The 26,654-nt window shown below is 31.3% G+C and overlaps 1 protein-coding gene across 1 annotated transcript; it reads right to left on the minus strand.

Annotated features, from left to right (window-relative positions):
* Positions 1 to 289: 289 nt before the first annotated feature.
* Positions 290 to 26,222, minus strand: LOC139516455 (aminopeptidase O-like). Its single transcript, XM_071306595.1, has 16 exons — positions 26,202 to 26,222; positions 18,648 to 19,968; positions 17,984 to 18,153; positions 17,415 to 17,511; positions 16,717 to 16,914; positions 15,888 to 16,074; positions 11,900 to 12,018; positions 10,392 to 10,482; positions 9,408 to 9,515; positions 8,705 to 8,745; positions 7,909 to 7,972; positions 7,333 to 7,392; positions 4,761 to 4,844; positions 4,088 to 4,204; positions 1,314 to 1,400; positions 290 to 835 (listed from the first exon to the last, which is right to left on the minus strand). Exons 2-16 carry the CDS (start codon positions 19,706 to 19,708, stop codon positions 689 to 691), a joined length of 2,631 nt encoding a protein of 876 aa, XP_071162696.1. The 5' UTR covers positions 19,709 to 19,968; positions 26,202 to 26,222; the 3' UTR covers positions 290 to 688.
* Positions 26,223 to 26,654: the final 432 nt, after the last annotated feature.

A 26,654-nucleotide genomic window follows, 5' to 3' on the forward strand; every position in this document is an offset into this window, starting at 1 on the left:
TTTAATTCCCCGAGGGTATCACCAGCCCAATAGTCAGCACTTCTTTTCTGACATGATTTATCATTGCTATGGTCATATTTATAATCAATTGTTCACAAAACTTTTGAAATTTTGAAATACTAAGGCTTTTCTACCTCAGGAATAGATTACCTTAGCTGTATTTTGCAAAACTTTTAGGAATTTTGGTCTTCAGTGCTCTTCAAATTTGTACTTTATTTGGCCTTTTTAACTCTTTTGGATTTGAGCGTCACTGATGAGTTTTTTGTAGATGAAATGGGAGTCTGGCGTATATACAAAATTTAATCCTGGTATCTATAATAAGTTTATTTACATCTTTACCAACACAACTTTTTAATAATTTCATAGAATTATTAAACTGGGAAGTTCAAACCTCTATAGATGAAAATCCCATCCTTTTTTTGACTGTTCTAAATCATTTGTTCTGATAAATCTTTGTTCATCTCAGATATTGTTTTCTACAGAAATCGGCACTTTGAATAAACGTTAATGAATCATGTTCATTTTAACTTCATGATAAGGTACCATAGAACATAGCTTTGACAGTTGAGTAACTTCATGATTAGGTACCATAGACCATAGCTTTGACAGTTGAGTAACTTCATGATTAGGTACCATAGACCATAGCTTTGACAGTTGAGTAAGGGTCTAGTTCATTTTAATTTCCTGATTATGTACCATAGACCATAGCTTTAACAGTTGAGTAAGGATCTGGTTCCATATGATCTTTTAAAGTATTGAAACATTCTTCAGCTAGCTTCTTTTGTTGTTTACAGCCTGATAATACCATTTCTCCATACAGATAAACACCCATAGCCTTAATCAAAATACATTTTAAAATATCATCTCATAAAATGTATTTATATTTGCGGACGATAGTTCCAACTGGTCATGTAATTACAATCAGAAAGAGTGTTTGTCTCAAATTTTTCATCAGATTACAACAAAATGATTAATGCATTTGATGATCTTTCATGCTTAATTCCTGAAAACTTTTTTAAAGATAAGACTTGTATTTTCAATGGCGAAAATTGGATTTTCCATAAGGACATATCTTACCTTAAGATCTAACAATTAAATTTCAAAAGATAAGAAATATAAAAAGATCACAATGAATGAAAAATATGTATAAAAAAAATTAATATAATTACAATTAATTCCTTAATCAACATATCATTTAAATTTGCATTAAACACATTTTAGTATCTTTAAGAGTTCAAAATGCAGAATTCAATTGAAAGTTATCGTTGCTTCAGTAACAAAAGAATATAAAAGAAAGGTGGAAATACACTTACCTGATGATTCAAGAGAAATTTTTTCAGATCTTGATAAAATTTTTGTACTTTATGTTTTATGACTAACTCACACCATCTATGTTGTACCTGTAAAACAAAATTGTAATCTTATAATAGGATTGCCTCTCAACCTTAGATTTTGTACATATAAATAACTAATCAACTAAAACCTTTTAATCAAATTGTGTCTCAAATATCTTCCATCCGGTCTGAGACCAAATGTTGGAGAATCCAAATATATAAAACATTACAAAGCATTAAAACCAAAAAAGTAGCCAAAACTATTCCAGGTCACCTGTGACAATTACTTGTGTCCATCTTATTGCTGATATTTTTCTTCTCAGATATGAATTGTAGTTTTAAATAAGGAATAACATAATAAAAATCAAATGAAACAAGTGAAACTGCAAGCTATTGCTCACTGATGATATCCCTGCGCAGACATTTCAGTAAACAGGAAGATGTTGAGCAAGAATCTGAAAATGCATCACACAGTAAAACTGACTTATGTAAACCCAAAAACCAAATGTCAGATCCTTGTATTGTAGTTCCTGAGTGGTGAGTTTGAAAAGGCATCAAAGTGTATAAGTTATCAAGAAATGCCAGAAATAAACCAAAATTGTTTGAGAAATGCCTCTTGCAAAAATTTACAAGTTCCAAAAGCCAAAACAGAGCTTTATAAGAAATCTTTTATATATTCAGGTTCTATTTTATGGAATAACTTACCAATATCCCTGAAAAGATCAACCTCAAGTACAAGCTCATTCAAAAAAGATTTAAAAAATTACTTGATGGAACATTAAGAAGCTGTGCGTTTTTTATATGCATAATAATTTTCACACACTTACTCAAACTTATGATATTGTTGATGCCAATACTATACATGTCATATATGAATTTGTAACTTTTACCTGTTTTGAAAATTGTATATTTCATAACAATTTTTTATTTCATTATTCATGTATGTGTGTCTGTTTGATATTTTGTATTTGTTTGTTATATTTCATTGTATTTTATGAGGGCCTCAGGGAAGATTAGCTTTACAGCTAACTGTGTAACCCTCTTTAAATAAAGAATTATTATTATTATTATAGCTGACTTATATTAATCCCAAAACCAAGTTTTAGAAATTCTTGTATTGTAGTTTCTGAGAAAAATGTGATGAAAATTTCCAACTTGGCTATCTTGTGTAAAATGATACAAGTGTTTTGGTAAACAGGAAGTTGTTAAGTGTTGAATCTTAAAAGGCATCACACCGTATAGCTGACTTATATAAACCCCAAAACCAAATTTCAGAAATCCTTATATTGTAGTTCCTAAGAAAAATGTAACGAAAATTTTCAACTTGGCTATCATGTGTAAAATGATACAAGTGATCGGTTAACAGGAAATTGTTGAGTGATGAATCTCAAAACCTATCACACTGTATAGCTGACTTATATAAACCCTGAAATCAAATTTCAGAAATCCTTGTTATGTACTTCTTGAGAAAGATATGTGCCCAAAATATTCATGGGACGGATTGATGGATAGATAGACAGATGGACGGATGGATAGACTGATGGACGGATGGACTGATGGGCAGACAGAGGTAAAACAGTATACCCCCCACTTTTTAAAGTGGGGGTATGATAACTACCTGAAAGAAATTTTAAATCAATATCTTCAGATATTTGCATGAAAAATTCTCTTCAAATAATTTTCTATTACCCTAAACACTGATGTGTATGCCATTTTAAACATTAGGAGTACCTGTGCTTTAGTTTCAGGTTTGTTCTAATTAGGGTTAGGATAAGAGCTGGTGTTAGCATTAGGAATGAGTTAGAGTAAGTTTAGTATAACTCATTAAAGATAAGAACACCTGAGGTAAAATAAGCCTCAAAGTTATCTAACTGGATATCACTATAGATAGATTGATTAATATATTCATAATCATGCACTGGCTTGTTTCATATTCATAAAAATGTTAATTATTTTATAAGAGTACCTCTTTTTCATATGATGTAATCTAAATAAAGTGTCAAATCAATTCACCCTATGTCTAACCACACCATAATTTAGAGCTTTACACATAGTTCAAACTCTTACTTATTGCTAACACAGTATGTACTGCTTTTTCTATTACATTAACGTATATTCTGTGACATGAAAGACTGGATCAGTCTATCAAATCTTTTTTCCCCCTTTTGATAAGTAAACAGCAGACATTTTTTGTCTTCAGATTCATATGTATACATATACATATACATTTTTTCAATAAAATAACCTGGATCTAAAGTTGATCACTTTATTAAACTGGACACAATTTAGTTCAACCAGAGATGAGATGAGATAATACAAACATATACCAACTTTGCTTATATGTTTCAGTCAATTCAAATAACTTTGTTTGTCTGGAAGTTGCCTATATTTGTTTGACATAGCATAAAAATAACCTAATAAGAAGAGAGAAAGAAGCTGCCAGCATGTATTTCAATTGATATTCTGATTTTTGTAAAATTTGTAATCGCTTACAGAACATTAAATTCATGGCAAAGATTATAGCAGTGCATGTTTCAGTTCAAATTTTCAAATTAATTTGTGTTACAATTACCCTAAATCAGTTAAGAGGTTCAGCCTTCAAATCATTCAGCAATAATGTCAAACACTTAGGTGATCAGGTAACAATCGTAGCTGAAATCAAGCCCTACAACATATGTGCAGTAAGACATGTCTTTTTTAATATATCAAATAACATAGAACATATGGCCCTAATATGGTAGGCTAATACTTACATCAGCATTCTGTGACATCATATGATATCTAGTCCTAATGTTAACCAGTTGAATGGCTGGTATTTTCTCATCCTCCAACAACATCTCAAGAAATAAAACCAGCTGTAAGGGAGATAACTGAAAAAGTCAAGAAATTTTGTATTTATAAGCAATTGCCACTACAATTAGAAATGACGAAAGTGAATATGGCCTCATTCTCCTTCAACATGTTTGCAGGTCTTTATAATTAGGAGAAATTTAATAGAATTTTGTCAATAGTTTTTTCAATAATCATGATTGCCAAAGTAGTAATGAGCTGCTTGCCTTAACAGGTTGGATTTTTGTTGAGCCCAAGGAGAAACAACCAAATAATTTACAATTTGTATTTGTTGCTATGCACTTAGGATGAAACATTTAGTGGAAGGAGGAAGACTGGTCAGCTCATGGTTATATTTATACTTTCAGTAATGGTGACATGTCTTCCTTCAGAAAGTTATCATGTAAGCTAGCATGTTAACAAGCAAATCAGTCTTGCATGCAATGTGTTATTATCATGATTTTGAGTGTATAATGTTTTTTCTGCAAAATCATAAAACTTTTGATAATAAATTTGAAATAAAATCATAAGCTGCTTGGAGTTCAATGGATAAAAGTAGGTCTTTGTGAAGGTAATACTTATTCTTGAATGACTTACATCCTCCAATTTAGGTTTCATATTTAGTTTCCTCTTCCTCTTTCTACTGCCTGCTGTTGGATAGGACATTCTCAATAGAGAAACCTGTCATAGAAATTTTCAAAAGTATGAACATATTTTATTTTCCTTTTTTGTTAACAAAAAGTTTAATATAACAAAATATCTTAAGCATGCTAAGTATTTCCATTAAAGATAAATGGTTTGTGAACCATCTATATTTACAAAGTGAAATTATCATAAACTTTTTGAATATCTTATAAATTTAGCATATCGTGGGTCTAAATCGATTTTTTAATTTTATATAGGATATCGCTATATTTTTCTATAAATGAACTTTATCTTATACTTTATAGAAAAATAAAATAAAAAAATGGGGTCACCGTTCATTTACGCTCACAATCTGTCTTCGAAAGAAGCATACATTTTTGTAAAGGTACCTTTTTTCTGTTAATCTAATAGGAGAAATAGAGGTTATTTCGATATAAAAAAAGAAACTTAATTACAGGAATTGCTAAAATTTTAAAATAGTTTAGTTTAAGTACAGCTAATTAATTGAAAATAATAATAAACAAGAATGTGTCCAAAGCACACAGATGCCCCACTCGCATTATCATTTTCCATGTTCAATGGACCTTGAAATTGGGTAAAAAATCTAATTTGGCCTTAAAAGTAAAAAGATCAACCAAAAGGGAACATGTGTACTAAGTTTCAAGTTGATTGGTCTTCAGCTTCATCAAAAACTACCTTGACCAAAAACTTTAACCTGAAACTCGCACTTTTAATTTCTATAATATGTAGAGACAACAACATCTGGGTTACCGCAAGGTGATAGTTTTATTGAGTCGACATGTTTCGCCGCTAATGCGGCATCATCAGGACAATATTACAGAGTTTACATGTTCATAAAGTGTATATAATGTGGTTGTATTAATTATGACGTAAAAGAATAAAAGTGAAAGTGAAAATGTAAAATAGTGTTCATAATGTAGCAAGAATAAAAGTTAAAAATAGAAATAAAAACAAATGTTTATCTTGACTGGTATGTTCCGTAGTCACTGTGATTGAGGTTCATATATAAATAGAAAGTGAAAGTGAAATTAAAATAAGAATCTAGTATAGTTAAAAGTGAAAGTTAGTCAATAAAGCTATTAACGATGTGGTTAGCTGCTATTCTTGCACGTCTGTGTAGAGGTCCTCATAGTGGTTTATAAAATGTCAGTTCATTTCCAAATAGGACAACACCCCATTGGCCATCCCGTACCAATTCAACTGGCTTCGCTCCGAGGGAGGTACTGCTTCCATTGAGGTAGTAAAGGGTGAAGTGTATGATTGCCGCAATTTTGGGAATTGTAAATCTTGGTAGATATGTTCATAAAAATTAACTTTGATAATAAAATGTCCGTGGATCAGGCTTTTCTTTGTAAATTAGGTTTGTGGTTTATGTGGTTCATCCTGGTTCTGGTTCCTTCCCTTTTTCTTTAAGTAAAATGCCTGGTATTCCGAATTACTTTGACTATGTGTACTTAGGTATGCTGCGGATGAATTTAATGTTCAATTTTCCGTAAGGTTCTAAAGTGGGCTAAGTTTTTCTCTTGGATGGTTATCGTAGTAGGAGCGGGTGCGGTTGCGGGTGCGGTTGTATTATCTTTTTAATTTCTATGTTCAGTGGACCATGAAAATGGGGTCAAAAGTTTAATTTTGTTTTAAAATAAGAAAGATCATATCATAAGGAACATGTGTACTAAGTTTTAAGTTGATTGGACTTCAGCTTCATCAAAAACTACCTTGACCAAAAACTTTAACCTGAAGTGGGACGAACAGACGGACGGACGGACGGACGCACGGACGAACGGAGGCACAGACCAGAAAACATAATGCCCCTCTACTATCGTAGGTGGGGCATAAAAATATAGGTAACCGATGAGTGAAAAAAGATATTTCAATTCTAATGCCAAAAAATGGCATTTTTGTACCAAAGGGAGATAATTTGGAGCCTTTTCAATGATATCTACATCTTAAAATTCATCTGGGGCCAACACGAATTGATTTTTTTGAATTATTTTTGAACCATATGATAAAGTAACAACTGCTAAAGGTAATTTATAAAATTTGTAATGAAAAATAAATGTTTATTTTTTTCTGAAATTTTTATTTTTATACCCCTTAATACATTTTAATCAATAAAACATAATTGCAAACATAACATTGCAAAAAAAAACCCACCAACAACTATAAACAAGAAAAGGTCGTTATAGAATACAAAGTTGAACTCTGTTACATGTGTTAGAATTTTTAACATTGGGAATGAGTTTCATAAAGTTTGGATGAGGCAAACTTATAAGTTTTAGGGCAGAAACGAAAATGGACCAGACAGATAGATTGGCAGTCAATTAACAGTAAATGCCCTAATGCCTACAGTGAGACATAATTACACAACTCAAAAGGGAAGATTACTGTATTCATAAAATAATTGATATTTACATGTAATTGATATTTACATGAAAAGAAATGGTTCATCCCTTTCTTTCAGAAATATAAGCTTAAGTATACTATACACAAAAATTACCAATACCTGTTTCTTAACTTGTTGAAGTTGAACATTTCCGTCACTGAGTCCATAAACTTCCAATGCCTGTTAAAAGAAAGAACAGCTAAATTACAGAAAGAGCCAATTAATTTTTCGAACATTTTTTCTCTTGTAAATGCAATACCCATTATAAGAACTAGAAGATAGAAAAGAAGCAACTTTGTTACATGGAAAATCCCAAATCCATAGAATGTTACCAGATACTTAGCAAAGCACAAGAGTGTTAAATGAGCACCCAACTGAACATGTAGTTTTATTGGTTGGTACCATATTTTTTTTTAAATGCAAATGGAAAGACAAAACAAATAATTGAATAAATCAATCAGTGTGTACAATTTCAAATATCCTTTTTTTTTTAATAAATACTTAAGAAACACACTAGAACATTAGAGCTAGATTTATTCACAAATCAAATAATCTTAGACGTTTTTTCCAAAAGTAGATAACTTTATAGACGTAATAACTGGATAACTTCATTTCCTAATATGTTCAAATGGCAAGAAAAAAAGAAAAAGATCATGTACCTCCATATGTAAGAAATAAATAATACATGTTATATACCTCTGGCATACCAGGTTTATCTAACCAGTCTTCCAATATCTTCTCTTCTGTTAAACCATTATCTCTGAAAATAATAGACATGACCAATAAAACATTAAGACTTAGTGAAACTACAAGTATTTTTTTTGTTAACAAAAATATTTTGCTAAGCTTAACAATTGCATCATTTCTTCAAAAGTTTTCGATACTGTTAATTTGAAGAATAACCCCTACCATCTAATTCTCTCTTAACTACAACAAAGAAGTTTTTTTCACAAAACATGTTCAACCCCGCCACATTTTTTTCACGTATCCCAAGTCAGGAGCCTCCAGCTTTTGTAAATTTTGAATGTTTTATAAATTTTAGTTCATTTATATGTTTTCAAGTTGAGCATGAAGTAGATTTTCAATGAACTAGTATATATTCTATCTTTAGGGGCCATGTGAGGCCCTAATCTGGGTGCAGGATTTTCTTACTGCGTTGAAGACCTATTGATGGCCTTCAACTGTTATTTGCTTTTTAGTCTCTATGAAATATTCCCCCTTTCCATTCTCAATTTTAATAATCTTACCTCAACGAATACTATAGATTTGTTTATTTTCTTTGGTACAAATTTTCTGAAAACTTGCATTTTTGTGGTTTTTATGGTTTTGTCAAAGTCTGCATATACACCCAGTAAAAGTTTGTAATTGGTTTAACTTTTAAATTTGTGGTTCCCCTGTACCCTCAAAAACATTGAAAATTGATTTCTAATCAATTATTAGTGAATCCTCAGTAGATGAAAATATACTTGTCAAAACATATATTTATACTCACTTTAATTCTGGCAAGACATTAAAGATGAATGAGATCACATCCTGTAAAATAGCAATAGTTGTGTAAGTCCATAATGGAATACAGCATGAAAAGAACAAGTACTCTTTTGTCATAGGCAAAATTTAAATACCAATTAACCTTACAGCTCTTTTTCATTTATAAAATAGCAACTTTTAAACATGTATATGGAGAGTTGTCTCATTGCCACAATTTATTTTTATATTAATTCATAAGTTGGAATTAGGCTGTAAACTAGCTTTCAATCATTGTAAGCACTTTTGAATAGTTTGTATTTGTCTTTTGTTTCTATTGTAAGTACCTGATGACTCAAGCTCTTTCCAACTGATTTTTACAGTTTGATCTTATGTTATGCTGTTACACCAATGTCAGAGGTCAGGGGAGGCATGAGTGCTCACAAAGATATTTCAAATATTATTGTACACATCTTTGTCTTTATTTTTTCATTGTTAATCATATACCCCTAAATTAAAACAATATGGTGCATTAGTGGAATTATGGATGACATGCTTTGTCTAAACACCATATACAAGGGAGATGAGAATGTACAAAAGTGAAAAGAAAAAAATATTTGCAAACACAAAAATGTTGATTACTTAATGTGGTAACTTGTATTCCAGAAATACGAGTACTTTGCCGTATGTGGAAATGGACCTGAACTTCTGAAAATATTGTAGACACCTACCTTTGATGACACAAGTTCTTTATAAAAGGTGATGACGTAAGAGTGTAACATTCTTAGAAACTTATCTAATCCTACAAATGATTCTAGATAACACAACAGGAAGTATCCCTGAAATAAAAATACATAGGTTATATTTGTTGTCCTGAAGCAGTTATACAAATCTTTAACCCTATTGATTTATAAATTCAACAAGTCATAAAAAAGGATAAATCTTGTACAGTTTGTTGAAAGAAAATCATTTTTTGGTAACCGTGATCTTGCATTTCCGTCTTGTTACTTTTCATCTATTTTTTTCTTACTCTTTTGTTGCAAACCAATCTCTGCTTTTGTAACCTATAACTCAATACTATAACTGTTATTAATTGGCTGTTTTTGTATTGGCCCCGGTATAAATTAGAGGTTAGCTGTATGGAACCTCAGATAAGAAGAGTCAAAGGTCAACACAGCTGATAAAAAAATGATTCTAAGACCAATACAATTAGCCAGCTCATGACACCTTTATTGAAAGATTTCAGGTCTGTAAGTGAATCAGAAATCAAACATTATGCAAATAAGGAAATAAAATAATGAGAATACTCATTAAGTACTTTGTTATTTAAAATCTATGCTATAAGGCGATGCATTATAGCAGTCTATATATAGCTAGCAACAAAAACAGTGAATATCCCTTATTAGTCCATGGCCAAATAGAGCTTTGTTCTGTATTTGGCCATCTCTCAAAAAGCTGTATAACATCAGTAGGACAACATTATCATGCATATTTGCACATGCTGATTGCTGATTTATCCATATGTGGGCTGATTTATCTAATAATGGCACATTTAAGTCTTACTGGGATATAAAGCTGTAAGAATCCTTCTTAATGTGTGACTTTGAAATTGTTTCAATAATTTAGATAGGGAGATTTAATTTCATCAGTATGAAGATAATTATTACCAAATTCTTGGTTTTTAATCTATAGGTCTATGTACATTTGTGCTTTACCTTTAAATAGTGAACCTGTAGAAATCTTTTGTCTGGATTCATCCCATCTTTAACATAATTGGTTGATGATTCAGTATTATTTTTGTTAGGTCTACAAAGGAAATTTTTTATTCACATTTAAACAACAGTGCACACGCTGAAATGTCTCGCCTTCTTTACTAATCATTGATATTATGTTGATAGTCCTTTATTTCAACTGTCACATAAACTCAACATTAACCAAGAAAACTAAACATTGATCAATGAACCATGAAAATGAGGTCAAAGTCAGTGGAACCATGCCAGGCCGACATGTACAGCTAACAATTCTTTCATGCAACAAATACAGTTGACCTATTGCTTATAAATTAAGAAAAACAGTCCAAAACACAAATACTGAACACTTAATTATGAAACGTGAAAATGAGGTCAAGGTCAAATAAAACATGCGCAACTGACATATAGATCATAAAATATTTCTATACACTAAATATAGTTGACCTATTGCATACAGTATTAGAAAATAGACCAAAACTCAAAATCTTAACTTTGACCACTGAACCATGAAAATGAGGTCAAGATCAGATGACATCTGTCGGCTAGACATGTACACCTTACTATCATTCCATACAACAAATATAGTAGACCTTTTGCATATAGTACAAGAAAAACAGACCAAAACACAAAAACTTTAAAACTATAACCACTGAACCATGAAAATGAGGCCAAGGTCAGATAACACCTGCCAGTTGGACATGTACACCTTACAGTCCTTACACACACCGAATATACTAGACCTATTGCTTATAGTATCTGAGACTTGACCACCAAAACTTAACCTTTTTCACTGATCCATGAAATGAGGTCGAAGTCAAGTGAGAATTTAAAATTACATAAAATCTTATTTTTTTTCAAGTAGTCACTGAACCATGAAAATGAGGTCAAGGACATTGGATATGTGACTGATGAAAAGTTCATAACATGAGGCATCTATATACAAAGTATGAAGCATCCAGGTCTTCCACCTTCTAAAATATAAAGCTTTTAAGAAGTTAGCTAACGCCGCCGTCGTTGTGGCCGTACCCGCCGGGTCACTATCCCTATGTCGAGCTTTCTGCAACTTACTGCAACTAAAGTTCTTAAGGAAATGAGAAATGTTTCTGCAGTAGCAGGTTGTTGTTTTTAAAATTTTGTGACAGTTACACTTCTAGAAATTATAGAAAATTCATGTTTCACAGTGAAAAACAAATTGACATTTGCCCAGAAATCTGATATTGCAACCAACAACATGTTTTATTTCAAAATTCTTCCATCATAATAATAAGTTGCTTACATAAACATAAATTATGCTTGTCAGTGTTTGGATCTTTTTTTTTTGAACATTTTTTGAATATCTGCTTCACCTCTCCTATGAAATCCACAATACTAAGTACCTTATAAGTAATAATGAATTCAAAATGTTAGTGGCCTCTGGTCTCTTCTTACATTAAAATGAAGATGATTTGGATTATTTTTGTTGTTATACCAACCTTAACATTTGTAGGTCTGCACTGGTAGTTAGAAGTTCATTCTGTAATGTTTTATACTTCAGATACATTCTCAACTGCTTCTCTGCAATGGCTTCTGATTGATCACATAAACCATTTGCCTGTGTAGATAATTGAATAATAATTGTTAGATACAGAACCAAGATAAACATGATCAAAAGAAAATTAATAAAGTCTAGGCTGTTGATTTTTGCCTGACTTTTTTCTAATTCTTAACACCAAATTCAGACATATATTATAGTAGTGTGAACTGTTAAAAATATTCTTTTGATACATAAAACATTTAAACTAACCCTAACACTGTGAAAATAATGTCTGCACCATAAAGCATATCTAAAATCGATCCTTGCTGACAAATTCAAATTTTGTTATTTTTTATCAACACAAATCATTTTCATGCAAGTAGAGGACATTGAAATTTCTACCATAAATTGTAAGAGAATCAATAACCTATACTTCCCTTTTATATATAATTTCTTATTATTTATCATTACCTGTATAACATTAAGATGGAGTATATCCTCTATATAGCCACAGAATCCTTACCTGTATAACATTAAGATGGAGGATATCATCTATAGAGATACATAATCCTTACCTGTACAACATTAAGATGGAGGATATCCTCTATATAGGTACAGAATCCTTATTACTCACCATTACCTGTATAACATTAAGATGGAGTATATCCTCTATATAGGTACATAATCCTTACCTGTATAACATTAAGATGGAGGATAGCCTCTATGTAGGTACATAATCCTTACCTGTATAACATTAAGATGGAGGATATTCTCTATATAGGTACAGAATCCTTACATGTATAACATTAAGATAGAGTATATCCTCTATATAGGTACAGAATCCTTACCTGTATAACATTAAGATGGAGGATATTCTCTATATAGGTACAGAATCCTTATCATTTATCATTACCTGTATAACATTAAGATTGAGGATATTCTCTATATAGGTACAGAATCCTTATCATTTATCATTACCTGTATGTAACATTAAGATGGAGAATATCCTCTATTTAGGTACATAATACATACCTCTATAACATTAAGATGGAGTTTATCCTCTATATAGGTACAGAATCCATACCTGTATCACATTAAGATGGAGAATATCCTCTTTTAGGTAGAGAATCCTTACCTGTATAACATTAAGATGGAGGATATCCTCTATATAGGTACAGAATCCATAGCTGTATAACATTAAGATGGAGAATATCCTCTATATAGGTAGAGAATCCTTACCTGTATAACATTAAGATGGAGAATATCCTCTATATAGGTACAGAATCCTTACCTGTATAACATTAAGGTGGAGTATATCCTCTATATAGGTACAGAATCCTTACCTGTATAACATTAAGGTGGAGAATATCCTCTATATAGGTAGAGAATCCTTACCTGTATAACATTAAGATGGAGGATATCCTCTATATAGGTACATAATCCTTACCTGTATAACATTAAGATGGAGGATATCCTCTATATAGGTACAGAATCCTTACCTGTATAACATTAAGATAGAGTATATCCTCTATATAGGTACAGAATCCTTACCTGTATAACATTAAGATGGAGAATATCCTCTATATAGGTAGAGAATCCTTACCTGTATAACATTAAGATGGAGTATATCCTCTATATAGGTACATAATCCTTACCTGTATAACATTAAGATGGAGTATATCCTCTATATAGATACAGAATCCTTACCTGTATAACATTAAGATGAAGAATATCCTATATATAGGTACATTATACTTACCTCTATAACATTAAGATGGAGTATATCCTCTATATAGGTACAGAATCCTTATCTGTATAACATTAAGATGGAGGATATCCTCTATATAGGTACAGAATCCTTACCTGTATAACATTAAGATGGAGGATATTCTCTATATAGGTACAGAATCCTTACCTGTATAACATTAAGATGGAGGATATTCTCTATATATATATACAGAATCCTTACCTGTATAACATTAAAATGGAGGATATCCTCTATATAGGTACAGAATCCTTACCTGTATAACATTAAGATAGAGTATATCCTCTATATAGGTACAAAATCCTTACCTGTATAACATTAAGATGGAGGAAATCCTCTATAAAGGTACATAATCGTTACCTGTATAACATTAAGATGGAGTATATCCTCTATATAGGTACAGAATCCTTATCATTTATCATTACCTGTATAACATTAAGATTGAGGATATTCTCTATATAGGTACAGAATCCTTATCATTTATCATTACCTGTATAACATTAAGATTGAGTATATTCTCTATATAGGTACAAAATCCTTATCATTTATCATTACCTGTATAACATTAAGATTGAGGATATTCTCTATATAGGTACAAAATCCTTATCATTTATCATTACCTGTATGTAACATTAAGATGGAGGATATCCTCTATATAGGTACAGAATCCTTACCTGTATAACATTAAGATGGAGGATATCCTCTATATAGGTACAGAATCCTTACCTGTATAACATTAAGATGGAGGATATCCTCTATATAGGTACAGAATCCTTACCTGTATAACATTAAGATGGAGGATATCCTCTATATAGGTACAGAATCCTTACCTGTATAACATTAAGATGGAGAATATCCTCTATATAGGTACAGAATCCTTACCTGTATAACATTAAGATGGAGGATATCCTCTATATAGGTACAGAATCCTTACCTGTATAACATTAAGATGGAGGATATCCTCTATATAGGTACAGAATCCTCACCTGTATAACATTAAGATGAAAGCTATCCTCTATATAGGTATAGAATCATTACCTGTATAACATTAAGATGGAGGATATCCTCTATATAGGTACAGAATGCTTACCTGTATAACATTAAGATGGAGGATATCCTCTATATAGGTACAGAATCCTTACCTGTATAACATTAAGATGGAGAATATCCTCTTTTAGGTACAGAATCCTTACCTGTATAACATTAAGATGGAGAATATCCTCTATATAGGTACAGAATCCTTACCTGTATAACATTAAGATGGAGAATATCCTCTATATAGGTACAGAATCCTTACCTGTATAACATTAAGATGGAGGATATCCTCTATATAAGTACATAATCGTTACCTGTATAACATTAAGATAGAGTATATCCTCTAAATAGGTACAGAATCCTTACCTGTATAACATTAAGATGGAGGATATCCTCTATATAGGTACAGAATGCTTACCTGTATAACATTAAGATGGAGGATATCCTCTATATAGGTACAGAATCCTTACCTGTATAACATTAAGATGGAGAATATCCTCTTTTAGGTACAGAATCCTTACCTGTATAACATTAAGATGGAGAATATCCTCTATATAGGTAGAGAATCCTTACCTGTATAACATTAAGATGGAGAATATCCTCTATATAGGTACAGAATCCTTACCTGTATAACATTAAGATGGAGGATATCCTCTATATAAGTACATAATTGTTACCTGTATAACATTAAGATAGAGTATATCCTCTAAATAGGTACAGAATCCTTACCTGTATAACATTAAGATGGAGGATATCCTCTACATAGGTAGAGAATCATTACCTGTATAAATTTAAGATGGAGGATATCCTCTATATAGGTACAGAATCATTACCTGTATAACATTAAGATGGAGTATATCCTCTATATAGGTAGAGAATCATTACCTGTATAACTTTAAGATGGAGTATATCCTCTATAAAGGTACAAAATGCTTACCTGTATAACATTAAGATGGAGGATATCCTCTATATAGGTACATAATCCTTACCTGTATAACATTAAGATAGAGTATATCCTCTATAAAGGTACAAAATGCTTACCTGTATAACATTAAGATGGAGGATATCCTCTATATATAGGTACAGAATCTTTACCTGTATAACATTAAGATAGAGTATATCCTCTATAAAGGTACAAAATCCTTACCTGTACAACATTAAGATGGAGGATATCCTCTATATAGGTACAAAATCCTTCAGTCAACCATTCTTCAGTCCAATCCTTAGGACCTATAACTAGACCAAACCATGAATGACAGATCTCATGTGCTATTCTGACAAACATTGAACAGTCTCCTGCTAACAATGACTGGGCTATGTATATTACACAGGGACTACAGATAGAACAAAAGCAAAAGTAAAAATCAGTCAACTAAAAAAACTGCAGGTAAGCAAAAGAAATGAACCTTTTACCTTTTTAGAATGATCGTTTTATCAAAAATAAGCTAAATTACACTTGAAAAAATAGTTAACATGCATAATATTTACAATAGAAAAACAAAGAAAAAGTAATGGAAATGTATTATTTTATTATTCTTTAATTTCCAGATGAAATTTAAAAGTCCCATCAAATAAACTCTATTGTCTTTTGTTGATGTGTAACATATATATTTTGTTTTTTATTTTTTGTCCATAAATTAGGCCGTTAGTTTTCTCGTTTGAATTGATTTACATTTGTCATTTCGGTGCCTTTTATAGCTGACTATGTGGTAGGGGCTTTGCTCAAAGTTGAAGGCCGTACAGTGACCTATATATAGTTGTTAATTTCTGTGTCATTTGGTTTCTTCTAATTGTTGAGTGTTGTCTCATTAGCAATCATAGCACATCTTCTTTTTTATATCCACAGAGAACATAGCTACTGTATTCATACAATGGGAAGGGTGAACTAATGTAAAAAACTTCAATACCTGTAATCAGAGGAACTGATTCTGTGGAAAGGTTTTATTTCTTTTGTAATAATATGTTAAGTAACTCACCTTGCCATTCCAAGACTGTCAAAGCATGGTGGAACTATCAATACGTCAAGTCTTGGGAATGGGTATGGTCCTAATATGTTATTAACTTCTCCTAAACAGACAGGAATATAATCTCGTAGTTCTGTTATTGACTGACACAGTATTGATTTTGGACCTGCTACTCGACAAGGTTTCCTATACAACTCTCCTTTATTATACCTTAAATAGAATCATACCAGCTGCATAAAATCTAATCATCAATGTTTTTCTTCAAAGTCTAAACCACCGGCCATTCTAAAAAGTAAATGTTCAAGAAAAAGGCTATTTCATAACTGTCAACCTACGACGATGACCTGCATAGAAGAATGAAATCTCAGGTCATAACGAGTACCAACTAGCAGCTATTTAGCTATTTAGATAGCTAGTAACTTCAAAGGTTCTCTCAATATACTTCTCTTGCTGTTGAACATCTATTGTTTGACTATGCAGGCATCATAAGATATACAGTTATTTTAATAATAAAATTTTGACATTTTTAGCCATATATAGGACCGCTAAATTTTTTCTGTGTTCATTTATCAAGTTTCATGGCTTTGTACAATGTGTTTAATTGTACAACCTATTATTTGCATGGAGTTAAATTTGCAGTCCAACATCTATTAATAGGCAAACATTTCAAGATCATTATAAATTACAGTAAAGTATTCAATTTTTCTTACTTCAATGGTATAGTGACAAAACTCCAGTATCCAATGGCTAACGATATAGTGGAACTAGGCATCTCCATCCTACTGTTAAAATATTCTTTCTTCCATCCTAAAAAAAAGTCCTAGATGGCTTCAATCTGAATCTAATCTAAAAGAGTTGGATGGTCAAGAAAATTGCCATAAGACCACTCAAAATTTGTTAAGGAAAACTATTGCAGCATTGGCCCCTATATCTAGATAACTTTTCATTATTTTTTTTTAAACCAGAGGCATATGCAATAGTATATAATAAGCATGATAATGAGATTAAATCTTTATAACATTACGTTTGCCCTAATAAATAAACTATCTGACTTGATACTAAGTTAAACCATATGATCTTTATTTCCTAGCCCCTCAATGTGCTTGCAAGTTATAAAATTTCATTACGCATCTTTCTAGGCTCAGTTGTGGTTTAAAAGAGTTTTTTAATTTGTTTTATTATTGTCAGTTGTCCAAGATAATATGCACTAATAGATTCACAAATTAAATTCTGAATTGACTGTTCCAAAACCACATGTGGTGTATAACTTAAAACATACCATCTTCATCACTTTTTGCAACCATTTCGTGGTTATCACCACCCATTACAACGGATAGATGTTTCTGAACCTCAATTTCAGCTTGCCACGTAGCCATGGCTGTAGGTGAATCCTGGGAAGGGAAAAAGGACCTGTTGTTGATCCAGTGTCCATGTGTAAATACACACCAGCTATAAATATGCCAGATTAAATAATAAATTTGTTATCCATACATGTTTAAACAAACAAAATGTTTGGGTTGCTGACACCTTGACCCATACCTCACATTTTCTTTATCATGTTTTTTTTCATATTTGTAAATGAAAAGGTTTTCAGTTGTAGCAGTATAAAATTATCTTTATATTTCCTCTATTCCACACTGGTACGTGCCATATTACATATTCTTATCCTTTAAAAATATGTCATAAGCAACAATTAAACAATCTTTTATGTATCCTCAAAACATGTACATACATTGTATATGAGAGTCTGAATTGGATTCACAGAAAAAAGAACACTGTGTAAATACAACAAAAATAGAGAAATACTGATCAACTAAAATGGTAAAAAATAAATAATTAAAAAAAATGCCATAAAGATTTAAAAATACAGAAATGAATACCCTAACACCCAGACCCTTATATGATGTGTTTGCACAATTATGTTTTTTTTATCAGCGACTTACTTTTCGTCCTGGTCAAGAGTCCACTTCAATGACTGTCCAGTTGGCTTTGTCCTATAATGAATTCTAATGACACTAGGAAAATGGCTCTCAGTTTTCACACCCTCCTTCCACACTGATACTGAATGTTTCCCATACTCCCACTTCAATCTCCCAAGGGCTTTAGTTACCAATGTAAGATTTTCATTTAGATCTTTATTGTAATTATTCTCAACTAAATCCTTAAACATGTACAGAGACAGATCTAATTCTTCAACATAGTCTACTTCTATATCACAACAGTCTAAAATCATTTTAAAATCATTTGGAGAATTTTCTAAAGTGCCATCTAATGAGATTGCATGATCTGTAACATTTACAGCATTCATTGATGACACATTAGAAGTGTTGTTGCAGAATGTGGAGCTGTTCTTAGCATTCAGGGATGAAGACTGTTGTGCACAAATCATGTCTTCACAATTATAGGAATGATCTGATAATGATTCCGTTTTAACTTGACTTGGTACTATAGAAGTTTCACTAAAAACGTCAATATAGTTGTGCTCAGATTCTATTCTTTGAATATTAAATTTGCTTTCCTTCTCCTGACTTTCTTTAATTTTTGAACATTTAGATTTAACTGTTATCTTCTGGTTCAAAGTTCTATTTTTAGTACACTCTCTACATCTAGCTTGATCACAACATCTTAATAATGTCACATGACCCATCAGTTCTCTCGTGTCTATCAGGCATTTTAATTGTAAAATGTAATGAGAAATATGTATATCTTTTACATTTGACATGAGAGGAAGATCTTTCTCATGATCCATTTCCTCTCTAATGTCATCAATGTTATTCTTTTCCTCTGACTCATCAGCTGAATCTGTACTGTCTGATTCATTTGCCAAACTGAGGCTTGCTGATTCCTCTGCCAAACTGAGGGTTGCTGATTCATTTGTCAAACTGAGGGTTGCTGATTCATCTGCCACACTAAGGCTGACTGATTCATCTGCTGAATTTAAACTATTTTCACTCTTATTAACTGATCCATCTTTTTCACTTACATTAGCTGATGCGTTTTCCATACTGTTAGATTTTTATTAGTATTTTCAAAAGCTATTGTTGCAACAACTTCTATCAACTGATTAATCCATTTATCAGAGTGATTCATTCTGAGATGAATGTCCTATCTTTCCAATCTCCATGCCTTTCTCTAATTCTGTTAAATTCAATATGAACTATATACGTGTATAAGTCTGTCTTGTTTACTGTGGTAACTCTTAACTGAAGTACAATAATCAAAGAAACCAAATTCAATGTTCTCCTCTTTTATGCAACTGCACATCTGTAATTAAAATATTTTAACACATTTAAAAAAAAATATATAACATTAAGATGCTTTAACTCTTTTATAGCTATACATAGAATTAGCAAAACAGAAAAAGAAAAATAAGATTTTCTTTCTTTTATTTTATTTATGTCATTGGATGTTAGTGTATATGGGAGTAATTAATAATTTTGGACTTTAACACAAATACTTCAGACAAATAATTTACTGAAGTACAGAGAACAAGAAAATCAATATTTGGTACTGATTTTCAGAGCTGTTTATAAAAATTCAGTCAAGTGTGCCTGAAAATCTCTTTGGTTTATATATACATTGTGATTATCTGTTTCACTCTCTTATCTCAAATTTTGATCCTCATATTGCACACAGGTGATAATAAATTTTGTGTTCAAGTAATGGCATTGCACAAGGTCATGTTTATATCTGCATGACTGTTTATGACGTCTTTACATTCAGGAATAACAAAAGTAAATTCCGAAAAGTTAAAAAACCTTACTATAATAATGAATGTGAAGCACAATTTAGAGCTTTAAAACACCATACTAGGAAATTGTGTAAAGAACCATGGAATAAACAACTAAGATTAGAAGTTATGTCCAAAAAAAAGGTACTTAATAAATTAATAAGGAAAAACTATAGACAATTTAGAAATAAAATGCTGACAAAAATTTTGGAATCAAATAATTCTTCAGATGAGTTTTGGAAAACTGTTAAAACTTTAAAGAAAAAAGAATTGAATGATCCTAGTTCAAACATTCAAGCTAAAGAATGGTTTGAATACTTCAAAAATCTAATGAATACTACCCATGACAAAAATTCTGATTTCAAATCATGCACTGATGATAAATTTTTGAATAATTGCAACAAAAATTTAAATGTTAGGATAACTGCAGAGGAAGTGCTTCTTGCTCTGAAAGCCTTGAAAAATAAGAAATCATGTGGTTCTGATGGATTAACTAATGAAATGTTGAAAATATCTTGTACTATGAATGTCAACATGTATGTAAAATTATTTAACTTAATTCTTTTTACTGGCATATATCCTTCTAAATGGAGAGAAAATTACATTAAACCAGTATTCAAAGGAGGGTGTTTTAATAACCCCTCAAACTACAGAGGTATAGCACTTTCTAGCTGCTTAGGAAAATTTTTCTCAAGAGTTTTGTATAACCGTTTAGAAAAGTATTCAGAAAATAATAATATTATCTGTCATGAACAGATTGGATTCAAAAAAGGATGCAGAACTAGTGATCACATTCTTACTTTAAAAACTATTATTGATAAGGCTTTTAAATCAAACAAAAGAATATATGCATGTTTTATTGATTTTAAAAAAGCTTTTGACACTATAAATAGAGAGGCTCTGTTGCACAAACTTGCTGAATATAACATAAATGGACCATTCTTTAATATTCTAAAAGATATGTACAAAGAAGTTTTATTTGCAGTTAAAGTCACTGAAGGCATTACTAATATGTTCCCTTCCACAGTTGGAGTAAAACAAGGCTGCATTCTAAGTCCTACCTTATTTTCTTTTTATATAAATGATTTAACCTCAATGTTTGATAACACATGTGATCCTGTAACATTACATGACATAAAATTGTCTAGTCTTTTATATGCTGATGACTTAGTATTAATATCAGAATCCTCAGAAGGTTTACAAAATTGTCTAAACAAGTTAAATACTTATTGTGAAAAATGGAACTTGACTGTCAATCTTGACAAGACAAAAACAATGATATTTAATAAAAGTGGTAAAAAACTTACTAAAGACAAGTTTGTATTGAATAATGAAGTAATTGAATGTTGCACAGAATATAAATATTTAGGCATACTATTCAAGCCATCAGGAATTTTCACTAATGCAGTAAATCTCCTATGTAAAAAAGCTTCTAAGGCATTGTTTTGTATAAAAAAAATACTCTACTCAGATAAGATGGATGTTTTTTCCCATATGAAACTATTTAATTCTTGTGTTAGCCCAATATTACTGTATTGTAGTGAGATATGGTCGCTAAATATTGTGAAGAACAACAAAACTCTTGAATCTCAATATTTATCTATGGAATCAGTAAAACTCCAAATAAAATTTGCGAAAGGTCTTCTAAATGTTAATTCAAAGGCAGTAAATACAGCTGTATTAGCTGAATTGGGAATGTACCCTATTGGTATACAGGCCCTTAAGTCTTCTGTAGGATTTTGGTTACATATTTTAAAGTCAAATGAAAATGATTATTATATAATGTTTATAAAGCTAACAAGCAGTTAAATGATGGATTTGCTTCAAAAGTTAAAATGCTACTTTCAAAATTGAATTTCACTCATGTTTGGGAAAATCAATGTACCTTCTCTAAAAAAAGATTACTTTTAGACATCGTGAAGAAGCTCAATGAAAATTACATTATATTTTGGAGAAATTGTCTCTTTAATGATGATAATTCAATAAATGGAAATAAACTAAGAACCTACAGAAAATTTAAAGTAAAGTATGAACTAGAAAAGTACCTTTTATTGAATTTAGATAAAAATGTTACAAAAAATTATGCTAAAATAAGAATAAGTAATAGTATGCTGGCTGTTGAACGTGGTAGATACAACAAAACAGCTTTAGAAAATAGAATATGTCCTTTATGCCATAAAGAGGTGGAAGATGAATTTCATTTTATCATAACATGTTCAGAAATTAATAAAACTAGGATCAAAATGTTTGATGAAATATCTAGTATTGTCCCCTGTTTTAATTCAATGAGTGAAGAAAACAAATTTGATTTTATATTTTCCTGCGAAGAATGTGATATTTTACTTATCATTGTTAACTACATAAGTGAAATGTATAATGAAAGAAACAATTATAATGTCAATATATGAACTGTGTAATTGATGGCTCAACTTATAATGTTATATATATTATAACATATTTTTTATAACATAAGCATAATATTTTAATTGATAATTTTAAAGAGGAGGCATGCTGTCAAAAATAGTATTATAATTAATACTAATAATCTATGTTTTTGTTTTTCTTTCAATGCTACATGTTTGTAGTGTTTAATGACTATCGTTTTGTATTTAATATGCCACTGTCTGTTTGTTTGTTTTTTGCTGTATATTTTAGTAACAATCCTATTGTTTGGATTTTAAACTAATAAAATTCTTATTCTTATTCTTATTCTTACACTAAATCAGATGTTAGATTTGTATGGCATGTATGGATTGATAATTTAGTCTTAGATGCATGATTTTTTTATTAGTTGTTATTGGCTTTGAACTAGCTGTCAGTTAACTGTGAGTACTCTCAGATCTGTACCTAAGTGTCTTTTGGTTGTTGGGATGTACAAGTAGTCCCAGCCACGTCCACTTGTATTTTTGTCCATCTGATGAGTTAATCCTTTTTCAACTGATTTTTATAGTTCGTTCTAATGTTGTACTGTTATACCACTGTCCCAGGTTAGGGGAGGGTTGGGATCCCGCTAACATGTTTAACCCTGCCACATTCTGTATGTATGTGCCTGTCCGAGGTCACGAGCCTGTAATTCAGTGGTTGTAGTTTGTTTAAGTGTTACATATTTGTTTTTCGTTAATTTTCTGTAAATTAGGCTGTTAGTTTTCTGGTATTGATTGTTTTACATTGTTATTTTTGGGCTTTTTATAGCTGACTATGTGGTATGGGCTTTGCTCATTGTTGAAGGCCATATGGTGACCTATAGTTGTTGATTTCTGTTTCATTTTGGTCTCTAAGTGGAGAGTTGTCTCATTAGCAATCATACCACATTTTCTTTTTTTATATTTACATGTTGTTTATGATTATCTATCTAAAAATAAATTGAGAAAAACTAAACACTCAGAGTGATGTAACTTTTTGATAGCAAAACACAAATCAAAACAAACAACAATGAACAACAGAGGTTGATACATACAACTATAGGTAATCATATGGGATTCAACCATAAGCAAGACCCATACTCTATAATGAGCTATACAATGCCCTCACATGACATCAAAAAATATGAAACAATTCAAATTATAAGATGAACAACTGAAAACAAACCAAACAAATTGCAATCATACCACATCTTTTTCAGCTACTACATGTATTTAGAACATGAAAAAAGAATAACAATACAATTATACCATATATGGAAAATACAACTTTTGTTCCATAACATTAATATGATGATCAATGATGATGCATTTCCTACTACCTCTAGGCACAGTTTAACATTGATATCCCTTAAAATATAGAGATTTATCAGAATTCATTAGGGAGCACCATTTACCTTCAAGGGGATGTAATGTCAGAAATTCTTTTATAGTTTTTTGACACAATCTAATCAAAATATATTTTCTAAATTTAACACTGTACAGGGCAAATTCAGGATGTAGAATATTTTTTCCCCCATCAAATTGATGATCAGAAAATGTTTTTAGTAAAAAAATCCATAACCATCTGACCAAGGACGTCCTCAGTATTCATGTATTAAAGGTTTTGGCAAACCTCATTGGGGTCTCATTGGGGGGTTCTGATCCCGGATCCCGCTTACTGTTTTGTCAGATTCCTGTATCCGGCTTACACTATGTACATAAGAAATTCTCATTCTTTTGTAATTTCCAGTGTCCCGCTACACTAAATTTCCCGTTTTCACAGCACAATAATTTCACGTGTCACTCTTACCAAAAAATCGGCAATCATGCGTCACGCTTAGACCCCAATGAGACCCACCTCATTAATATTAATAGAAATTTAAAGCAGTAGCATTTATTGAAAGTCTTGAACAACTACTGACAAAACAGTTGAATGGGTGGTCCTATTAAATAATTGACATAGCCAGAAATTAGTAGTGGTTTTGCTAATTAATATTCATAATATGTAAATGAGAATTGTACCACGTGATAGTACTTTGAACTAGACTGGCTTGATAGGCTTGATATCATTAAAATCTTTAAAACACGGATATTATAAGTTGCCCGTCACAGAGTCCTTATTTACAATCACTTTGATATTTCCGTAAAGTTGTCAGGCGGTCAAAATCAAAACAATGAACGCGAATTTAGTGAATTTTTCGTGCTTTTGTGAGTTTATTCTTCTTGAAATAGTTACATTTTAATTTTATGTGGGAACCTAGAGTTCAACGACTACACATACAAGGTTTGGACTTACTTATTCTTTGGAAATTCAAGTTTCATATTTCACCCCGGCAACCTGTTTTTGTAATGATCTTGTAAGCCAATTTTCAACACGAAGTTTGCAAATTTGACGTTTCAGCCATTTTAGCCTGTATTTTACACTGCAATGTTAAAAGCCTCTCGCTTCGATTTTTAAAATAGCTCAGGAACCTGTATTTTTACAACAACAGTCATTATGTTTCGTTTAACCCTCTTGCTGCCGGAGGGACACATATGTCCAAACCGGCAGTGCCGGAGGGACACATATGTCCATGGATAAATTTATGCAAGCTTCTTATCAATGCTGTATCTCTTTCAATTAAAATACGGAAGAATAAACAGGGTTATGTTTTTCTCCAATTGGTCCCAAATGTAGTGGTCATTTTGTCGTGACGTCATATATCGAATGACGTTGTTGTTTGGCATGTTACGTCACAGACGTTGAGCTGTCGTATTTTCCGGCATATGAAATGCAACCTTGAAAAACGGTCGGCAGCAAGAGGGTTAAATGTGTATATTGTTATGTATATTCATTTTCTGCCCCGGCAACCTGTCTATCACTTACATTAAAATTAAAACAGACATTTTTTCAAAATTCCCTATCATTTTAATGTAATTTCCGTGACCCTTATCCGATTCCTTTAGTATAATATTCAAATAAGCAAAGTGGCGTTGAATTCTGGATATGATATGATATGCATGCACGATTCCATGAAATACTTGCCACTGGCACGTGCACTGAATGTTTAGCAAGCACTATTCAATCATTCATTAAATGGTTGGAACAGCAAAGATGTGGTTTAATAGTTTTATAACTGCACTGTTAATATATTACATAGGTCTTTTTGTTCATGCTGCAATCAAAAATTATTATCAATACAAACAGACAAAGGCAAAGAGTGGAAGTTTGATTCATCTGTTCATGTGATTTTGAAAAGAAAAAATCCAATCATGTGCAATCGATCCCGTTTTAAATATACTCAAAATTTTAGAAACAGAACTAAAAACTATCAAGGTAACACAAAGAATTATGGAAATTTACAACAAATAAAATGTTGACTTACACAGGAAGTCTACAAGACGTTATAAATAAAACCGTATTCGGAATGGACTCTGTTGAAAAACGTAAGTTTTTAAATTCACTCAGACAGAGTGATATTTCGTGAAATTCCAGACACTCACCTTAAGTTTTGTACAGTTGTGCAATTCATGTCTCTTGTATCACTTACAAATAAAAAAAAATATACTTCTCTGCCCCTCGATCGGGTTGTTGTAAGTATCTTGATCTATCACATTCCTCCCACGCCGATTTCCATTTTTATTTTGATTTTACGGTAAATTAATGTTCTTTTCAGACAAGTGGGACTGTGTTGTTTTTTTGACAACTATTTGAATATAATAGTATGCTTATCGTGTTAATAAAATTTCATCGTGAATTAATGTGAATTAATATGTATGTTTTTTTTCGTGTACTTGTCAGTTGTGACGGTAGGTTTGTTAAAATCGTAACTTGAAAA

The sequence above is a fragment of the Mytilus edulis genome, chromosome 1 (assembly GCF_963676685.1).
Source record: "Mytilus edulis chromosome 1, xbMytEdul2.2, whole genome shotgun sequence".
Lineage (NCBI taxonomy): Eukaryota > Metazoa > Mollusca > Bivalvia > Mytilida > Mytilidae > Mytilus > Mytilus edulis.